At 29.4% G+C, this 9,818-nt stretch overlaps 1 protein-coding gene across 1 annotated transcript; it reads right to left on the bottom strand.

Moving 5' to 3' along the window:
- Nucleotides 1-3,827: 3,827 nt before the first annotated feature.
- LOC111307379 (uncharacterized) lies at nucleotides 3,828-4,367 on the bottom strand. The gene has a single exon (XM_022905391.2). The coding sequence runs from the start codon at nucleotides 4,365-4,367 to the stop codon at nucleotides 3,828-3,830; it is 540 nt and encodes a 179-aa protein (XP_022761126.1).
- Between the last annotated feature and the right edge of the window lie 5,451 nt (nucleotides 4,368-9,818).

Here is a 9,818-nt window from a genome sequence, read left to right as displayed (position 1 = left end):
TTTTGTGGACAGTATGATAATTGTGTGGGAGTATTTCATTCTCTGAAAAAAAAAATGTGCCGTTGAGCTAAATTGAGATGGGTTCTTTTCATCCAGGTTTTGGATTTAATGACAGAAAACTGCTGGATTGTCCACAGAAGAAGTTTGTGCCCAAGGGAGCAGATGGGAATCCTCTCAAATTGGATAATGGTTGTGGGTCACTGCAATTACTTTAGTTACAGCTTAAAAATGAGAAGTTTGAATTTGGGTGCTTAAATTTCTTTCAAAAAAATGACATGTAGTTATTGCTCTGTTTGATATGTTCAGGGTAGGCAGCACAGCAGGCAGGTTCCGGCCAGGAGTTGAGTCATCTCTACCAAGAAAGAGGGACCAATTGAAAGCCAGCCAATCAATCTAGCTTCGTTGCCAAGAGCCTAACGGGCACTTATGATTAATAGGCACATGCTTTTCAAGGTTGTTGAAAATTTTGCAGTTCACCAACTTTGGTGGACCCTCCTTTTGTTTTGCTTTGCTTAGATGAATTCTGATTTAAACAAATAAATAAACCTGGAAGAGGAGCTGGTTGGGCCATATTGGGCCAGACTTGTTAAAGCTGTGGGCCGTGAACTTGATGGTCCACATCTCTAACAGCAGACACCGTATTTGGGCCATTATAATCCAGTTGTGCCCCAAAAGATTGGAAAAAAAAAATGAAAATGAAAATTCTTTGTGGCTGATATTGTTTTTGTTATTTTTAACAAATTTCTAATGTTTGTCGGATATGTTGGGATCGAAATATGATCTTTGTTTACTATTCTAGGCCATGGTGGCCACATTATGCAATGAAAGAAAAGAGTTCATAGGGATTCAAGAAAGCCTTTGACGGTGATTTCCAAGTGTAAATTAATTACAAATGCCCTGAGATATAACTTAAAACTTTGAATTTTTAATTTTAACGATTGAGATTTATATTTTGATAAATTTAAATATAAAAAATAAAATTTATTAAAAATAAGTTAATCATTCAAGAAAACAAATGAGAATTAAGATGATCAATTATATGTCAAAACCTAAACTCATAGGAAATGGTTCAATTTTATAAATATATTTATGTTTTTCGCATTTTTATCTAATTGCTTTGGTGCCTAAGTTTGATAAATGATTATTAGATTTTCATGCGAAATTTAAAATGTGGATATGCATGTAAGAAGAAATGGAGAAGATCACAAATAATTATATCCACTCGCTGGGTGAAACATTACATGAAGCCGTTTTTAAAATTCAATTACGAGACTTTATGATACTATCAACAAAAGATAGTTATATCTTCCTAAACTGTATACTAATATTAAAGTATTTGATTGAATTTAGTGTCACTTGACATCAATTCAATTTGAAAAATTACTTAAAACTCAAACCAAAGTTATAATAAAAGAAATGAAGTTAAAGGTGTTTATATCTTAAAAGTCTTAAAACAAAATAATTTTTAAAATTTTTTTGGGGTCATGATGAGAGAAAGCAGATCTCATGATTAACCCTTAACAACGTAATTACACAAAATGGTGCCTAAGAATTGGTTCTAGTGCCTAGACCAATTTAAATTGTTCAATATTATTGGATTGCAAGCATAATTAGCTAGCTGTTTTCAAATTCCAAATTAAGTATCAAGAAACCAAGAAAAGACACGTTATAGTATATTTTACTTAATAATTAATGCAAATTTATTCTCCTATTCAAAGAATTGAATTTTAATCTTTCATATCCCTTAAAATGATAGGTTGATAATCCTCATCAGCGGCAACGGCAAACACTTATAAATGAATCTTTTCTGCTGAGAAAAAAAAAATCTGTATGTTCAACTCATCCTCCCCGGATCAAAGAGAGGAAAATAATGATTTGGAATGGAAATTTTAAAGGATTCATCGATCTGGTTAGGATGCTAGAATCTGGTGACTAAATTTAAATAGAACTAATAATTATAGCTCACTCTCCCTATGTAGAGCAAGTTGGTGCTAGGAGGTTTGCGTTCATCCCCCTTTCCATAATGTGCTAAGGCTAACTGTTTTTTTTTTTTTTTTCTCTATAGGCTTCATTAAATTATATATATAGCTATAAAGTGGAAATTATACCATTTTCATAGTTTAAAAAGCTTTAATATGTCTGTCACTCTCTTCATTTGCAAAAGTGATCAATGATCGAATAAATGTCAAAGATAACTGCAATTAACTCGATCGAGGATCATTCTTGATTATCCGAGCATTTATATACGTGAGAATTATTTTTTCAGATGGGAAAATCACTTGTCTAATAAGAAATCCTTTCCCTCTAATTGATTGTTAGAAGTATATATATATATATATATATATATATATATATATATATATAAATTATAATTATAATTACTGCAAGTTACTACCTTTGCAACAGCTTAATCTGGCACAATCCATTTAACATTTTTTTTAAGGCATAGCTGCCTATATATGGCTACATTATATGTACATGTTGATTTAGTTTTGTTTGATTTAAGCTCACCTAAAAATTTTGATCTTTAGAACCTTAAGCTTAATTCAAGTAGTTTATATAGTTATTTTTAAAAAATGACATCTAATAAATTTGAAATTTAAATTTCTAACACTTGTAACTTTTTTTATGTATTTTTAAATTGTGATCTTCTTTATAAAAAACAAATTGATGCTTACAATATAATTCATTAGAAAGATTAACTGCTTTCTGAATACAAATAAAATCATGTTTAGGTTAAAAATTGCTATGATCTTCATTGATAATAAGTTTCTAAATATTTCTAAGTCGATCTCTTAACAAGAATTCCTATAATTCTAATTAAGGATGACTTAATTAATTACTTTTGAAAACCTCTAGCTTTACGACAATATAGTACAAGCTGAAGCCACTTAAAAAAAAAAAGAAAAGAAGAAGCTCATAACATTTCTATAAATAATCTTCACATGCATGTAAAGAACCCTAGGATAACTACATATATACTTTAGACATTTACAATAGTACCAAAGAATTCGCAGCGAAAACATCAATGTCATCACTTAATCCAATCACGTTTAATGTTGATCATACCAAAAAAAACTATGATGTTAAGGATATACAAATAATTGTAACATTATTTTCAATTAAAAGAAAAAAATATGCAACATGAAATATTTTTCAAAATTTTTTTTGACAAGAGTTTATAATAAAATTGTTGTCAAACTAATAATGTCTAGCCTCAACAGGAAAACTACACATGAATTAGACAAGAAGAAACATAAAGGAAGATACCGTGTTGTATGTTGCTTGATCAAATTCAAAGGATACAATTTGAGGTTTGGAACTTTGAATTGACTATAATTAAATTATATTTAGAAAGAAATTAAAAGGAAGAAATTTGAGGAAGAAAGATGTTCCTTTACAATCACAAACATAAATTAAATAAATGAAATTTGTGGAAAATTAAAAGTAGAATATAGAAAACAACAGCTCGATTTCTACATAAACACATCGAAACAATATACTTACCTCAGGGAGCATTGATTTTAGGTTGATCAATTCATTCAGCGCCATTCTTCCATCTTTTGGTCCCAATTATTTCCAGAACAAGAAACCCCTTTTTCATTCAATCCAATCCCAATGTGCGTCCACAAATTATTTCTAAATTCTTAATATCTACAGAAAGAACCTTATAAATAATGTTTTTTCTGAAAAAAAAAGGCTTCTTAAAATCAATTTGCCCTATCTATGAATCATGCAGTACCTGTCAAAACAATTTCTCCACTGTACAATGAAATTCCTTAATACAAGAATATATGGTTATGTATAGAAGTTGCAACAATACTGTACTATGGATCATGACCGAGTCGAAGCTCCAAATCCACTTCATCTTCTTTCATGATTCCCCTCCTCACGTCACTTTCATCTAGATTAATTGCAGGGCCAATTTGAAGGCTCAAGTCTGCACCCAAACGCTCTTCATTCATGCTCAAGGGTTGCGACCTTGGAGGGGCAAGAAAATCACAATCATAATAACCATATGGAAGTCTGGGGCTATACACTGGTGGTTGAATTTGAGCAGCCTCCATAATCGGATAGTGCTTTGATGGTTGATCAATTGGGATTGGTGGAACATATCTAGGGTTCATGTAGTCCTCATTCATTGGTTCACTTGGAACCCAAGAACTTGTTGGTTGCTTGGCCTTGGCTCGATCTCTTCGGTGTATGTTCATGTGTCCCCCTAAGGCCTGAGCGTTGGTGAAGCCTCGCTTGCAAAAAGTACACTCATAGGAGCGTTTCCTGGTAGCAGTGGTGTCACCCTTGACTGGATCAACCCGATCATTTTCTTCATTCAAAGTATCAGACCTTCCTTGTTTCTCTGATTCCATCCCCACCAAAATTTGTCAAAAACTTTTCCAGCTAATTACTCTTAACACAGAAGATCACTTCTTAATTATTAGCTACACACTTCTCAGAAAGAAAAGAAAATAGGGAGAGAATGGTGTGGGGGGTAAAGAAGGGTTATATAGAGAGGAAAAGGTAATTAAGAAAGAAGGGAACGTAGAGACAATTAGAAGACATTGGCTTTGCCATTGCATTTTTTATGTATTTGTATGAGGAGAGACTAGGTTTTGGCTTTTGCATTAGGACTTTTCCTTTCAGTCGGCTTTATGATGGATACATCTATTTTATTTTTACTTTTTATATAATTTAATCTCTCCCTCACACTCTTACAAACAGACGCTTTGATTTGGTTTATGAACCAGTGATTTGTGCTCATGTTCCCTACAGCCAGTTTTTCTCAACGCGGTAACTCTTCTCTTGAGAACTAATTTTTGTGATTAAGCTACAAAAAGAAAATGAAAAAAAACCCAAAAACGTTTTTTTTTAAAAAAATTCATAAAAGGGTATTTTGTATTCTAATTTTTGAATAAAATTTGATCATTGCCATATCTTGAAGGTTCATAGTGTGAAACCGAATAAAACGTTTTAACTTCACATCATGCAAATATAGTTTTGCATACAATATTTGTAATTCACGAGGGAGACATACTAATTTCAGTGACACGAAACATGTGAACGCAAATCTCTCACAAATGGGTGATGCATGGCATGGAAAAACAAATGTTATTAGCAAACAGCGTCGTTGAAGTATCTTTGACAATATTTTCGCAATGTAAGCAAAAAATCATTGAGTTTCTAAAACTTCTTTCTCCAACAACTCCCTATAGTAAGGAAAATGGACTCTCATTAATATCACCTTGTTTGTTTACCCTATTTAGATTTCCTTGATGAATAATTGGGGAAAGGAAGATCATGTGACATATTTCCATATTTCAATTTTTATGAAAAATTTTGGGTCAAAGTAATTGGCAGCATTCTGTGTGACCTAATGGCATGCTTCATCGAAGGTAAAAATGGGATTTCTTTGAGGCTCATCTCTTATTAGCCACATGCCTTAATCTCATTCATTTAATGCAAGCTAGCTCCAACTAAACAGTCTATAGTAACCTGGTCAAAGATAAGAAGGGAAAGAAGGAGCAGTTCAGAAAGAATAAATTGATGTAACCCATTAATTATGTTTTTTAGTGTATGCTAATTTCATTTAGATGGGTAATTTGGGACAGAAGACGGCCAGAAAAACGCGTTTAAGAGACTTAATTTTTGACCCTATCCCTTGAAACAGCTGCCTTTTTCAAGTTTAAATGTGATACCCTTCAAGAATTGTAATTGTAATAAATTTTTGTATAAAGTAATTAAGATGTTAATCAGTCTTTTACAAATGGAAGATGGGCGACAATGAGAACAACTTAAGTGCTGTATTTCTTGCCTAGTGCCAGTTCATTCATTGTTTCATCTTAATACAAAAGAATTAATTCAGAGAGGCTTTGACTGATCCCTCTTGATATCCTGTTTAAGTATGTTTTCAATTTTCTGATGGAATCTCATGCTTCAAACTAGGTTTTCAATATGGGCCCAAAGTAAAGATAAGCCGAACTAGTAGGGTTCACCAACAAATCAATATATAATTATAATTGAACTAAAACTCAAACTTTGATGAAATTTGGATTCGAAATTTAAGATTTTTTGAAGTTTTTTTTTTTTAAATTTAATTAATTTATGTAACTATATTTAAGAAGTGTATTTAGTAGATTTAAAATTCAAAATTTATCATTTATGACACCTTTGCTTATATTCTTACATTATGGCTTCATTTATATCAAAAAGTTTTTTCCATTTTTAGTTAACCAATTCTTTATTTCCCCTAAGAACAATAATTTTTTTATTATATTGAAAAAATAGGGAATTTTGAAATAAGTACCAAAGAAGCAGCTGTTGCCTATAGAAAATTAAATGAAAAGAAATTAAAGAATGATGAAGAATTTCGAAACAATACAGTTGGTTTAGAAATATACATTTGCGGAAAGTGGTGTTTTATGAGGAAGATATTAATGGATTTAGAACATAGAATGATAATAATGTTGAAAAATTAGACAAAAACTTGGCTTTCAGAGCCATCAATTTAAGAAGTGCCGCATCAGCAAGATTGTAAGGTTCTTAGAAAGATCGTAAAACAACCAGAAAAACTTATCCAAAATTCCCCCATATAAAATTTCTATGTCAATGTCATTTTGCAATTTGTACTGATTTACAAGTGACTTTTTCAATTTGATGATATTTTTTATTTTAAAAATCCCTTCATCTTCTTTTATTTAAGTATTTTATTATTTATTTTGCTTAGGGTCTGGATCCTGGAGTGAATCAAAATTTCCTTGAATAATAAATGGGCCAACCTTTGTTCTTTGGACATGTCATTTGGGCCAAAGAAATTTTGGGTACATTAATTATTGTTGGATAAATTTTATTTTGCTTATGATGGTTAAAAAATCATTTATAAAGAAATTTACAGTAAAAGATAAAAAAATAACAAATGTTAAATTTTGAACTTTAATTTTATTAAATGTTAATTTTTATAGGTAATTATATAAATCAATTAAATTAAGTTTTGGATAAAATATAAGATGATTTAGAAATAAATTTTTTTTCTCAAAATTAGTACAATTTAATCTTTAATATGGTAAGTTGCATGTAATTGAAAGCAATGAAGAAGAGGGAGGTAGAAGCATGGTGGATGGCGATGTGCGCCGACTATGTATTTTATTATATTATATAGCTAGGGTTTGCTCTTTCCTTTTTCCAAGCCATGCCTCTCGCTTTCTTCCTTTCACTAAACCAAGCACTGTTACGGCCTCCCCTCCTACCCTTTTGTCCATCCTCCTTTCTCTATATTTCCTTTCACCGTCCACGTGTGGGCCCTCTTAATTTCTACTTTTAAGTCTTCCTAAATGAAAAAAAAAAAAATTCCCATCAATTTGTTTTGGTCACTTCATTAGTGCCTTTCTTTTTTTTTTTTTTTCTTTGGAGTACTTATTTATTGGTACGACCCATCAATTCACGATAAGTTAGTTGGCAATGTCCATCACATTAAGCTTAATTTGATAGGCCAATCTTTGAATCCATGGGGATCACATAAAAAATTAAACATTCATCTATATACATATTAGACATCGATTTATAAAGACAAGAAAAGTCTAAATGGAGAGGTTCTTAGTTTTTTTTTTAATCAAACGTATGTTAATTTTTGTAAATTGATATTATTTCACAAGGACAGATGCAAATGTAAAGATAAAGTATCTATGGTAAAAATTGAAAAATAAAAAAAATTTAAAGCAAAATTTCTTCTGGGCATTCCAAAATTTTTTTCTAACATTTTTTTTTAATTCCTTAACTACTTCACTTACTGTTATTACCCAATATGCAACCATAGTTCACGGTTAACCGACACTCACACTCAACAAACACCCGTTGCAACAAGTTTATACTTTTGAAAAAAAAAATTGGATCTATCACTATTATTTCTTATTTGTTAAATTTTAATTTTTCATAATTTTATATTCAAATTAAAACTTTGTAATTATCAATTTTTTTTTATTGATGGCAACGGGTCAATTCGGTTGGGGTGTATTTTTATTGCTTAGACTTCTACCCGATTTCATAAAGCATATACTCAATTCTAACCTAATCAGATATTAAAATATTAATTTTATATCCGATCTAATTTATATATGCATAAAATCGTATCTAACTTAATTTGATCTGAAATTAATTTAATATAATATTTATAAAATATTATTTTTAATATAAATTACAACTTAATTATATATAAATATAATATTTTTATTAAATTAATATCTTAAATTAAAATATTAAAAATAAATTTATTAATATAATACATATATATAAATATAAAATTAAATAAATACTAAAAGAATATTTTTTTATATATATATACTGAGTTAAGATAGGTTTACTTAAAATTTGACCCCAAATTTCTTTATAAAAAATTGTGTCTGAAGTTCGATTTTCAAAAAAAATAAAAATTGATCCTATTAGATCAAGTCAAAACCCAAACTCATCCCTATTTGTTTTTAGTAAAAAAATAGAATGCTTAATGAAATTTACATTAGAGTTCTAGACGATATGAGAGTAATATATAAGGTCCTCACATGTAATTAAATGTCAACATTAATCATGCATTAGAATAGGAGAAAAATTGAGTTTTAAGGTTCGAATGTTGCTCTCTTTATACTTCTTATGTGCAATTTGAAAAAAAAAAAAGAATAGGTTTAAGTATCGTAAGTAAAAATATCTTTGAGATACACATTGTCTTTGAAACAACAATAACTTCACATGCAATTCCTAGTCTTGGGACTTTAAGTATGATACAACAATGTCCTCATTTGTGCCATGGATCATAAAAACAAGTAATTTCTTTGAACATTTTCCTATTTGGAGAACTAATTAGGTGACCAGTTACATATAAAAGCAATTTTCGGTTTGATTTTCCGGAAGATGCATTTTTGTGATGGTGTGTTTTTAATGAGAAATGAATGCAATTTTCCTCTACTATAAAAAAAATAAGAAAGCGAAATGAATGGAATTTTTGATCGAAACAATAATTAAAGATAATCACCAAATAATAAGGCATAATATAAAGTTTGCAAGTTTTAATTGATTGAATACTTCATGAATAGATATGTATATAGGACCGGCTATCCGCTTAAATTTGAAGGGCCTGTTTCGATATTTCTGAAGGTTGCCTTAACATATTTTCCTACTAAATTCTATCAGTATTTTATCTAAAAAATTTTGTTTGATGGCAAAAATAACGTCATTAGTTACTTTTATGTTGTCAGTAGTCACATTATTGGGAAAACAAGAGTAAGAAAATCATGTGAAAATAACAGACAAAGTAAACACTTCTCATTTTTTTGGTGCAAGAGGGAGGCACTTCCATCTCTACTTTACCACTTGCCCCAACAAATTAAATATTTCAACAAAAAGAAGAGTAATTATAGGGGATTTAAAATAATTGGATTCCGATTTTTTCGAACTTGATTGTGGATTTTAGATTTTTTTTTATTTTGCTTTTATATTTTTTTTATCTTTTTGATGTTTCACTGCGTTTATTTGTGTATATTTATTTATTTATTTATTTATTTTTATTTTTTCCTTTTTAGTATGCTTTTATTATTTATTTTGTCACATTTATTGTTGATTAACTTTGTTTTTTATTTTATTTGTCATTTTTATGGTTGATTATCTTAACTTTAATTTTATTTATCTTTTTTTAAAATTATCTTATTATCTAAAAAAAAAAAGGAAAAAAGAATAAAAAAGGGTTGGATGGTTGAAAAAAGAGTCGATGATATGTGATAATAAGTTTGATTTTATCACTATTAAATTTAATTTAATTTTTTCAAGATAAATTTTATTTT

This window comes from Durio zibethinus, chromosome 22 (genome assembly GCF_047325235.1).
Source record: "Durio zibethinus cultivar Kanyao isolate XHJ-2024 chromosome 22, ASM4732523v1, whole genome shotgun sequence".
Lineage (NCBI taxonomy): Eukaryota > Viridiplantae > Streptophyta > Magnoliopsida > Malvales > Malvaceae > Durio > Durio zibethinus.
This window is presented reverse-complemented; position numbering and strand designations above follow the sequence as displayed.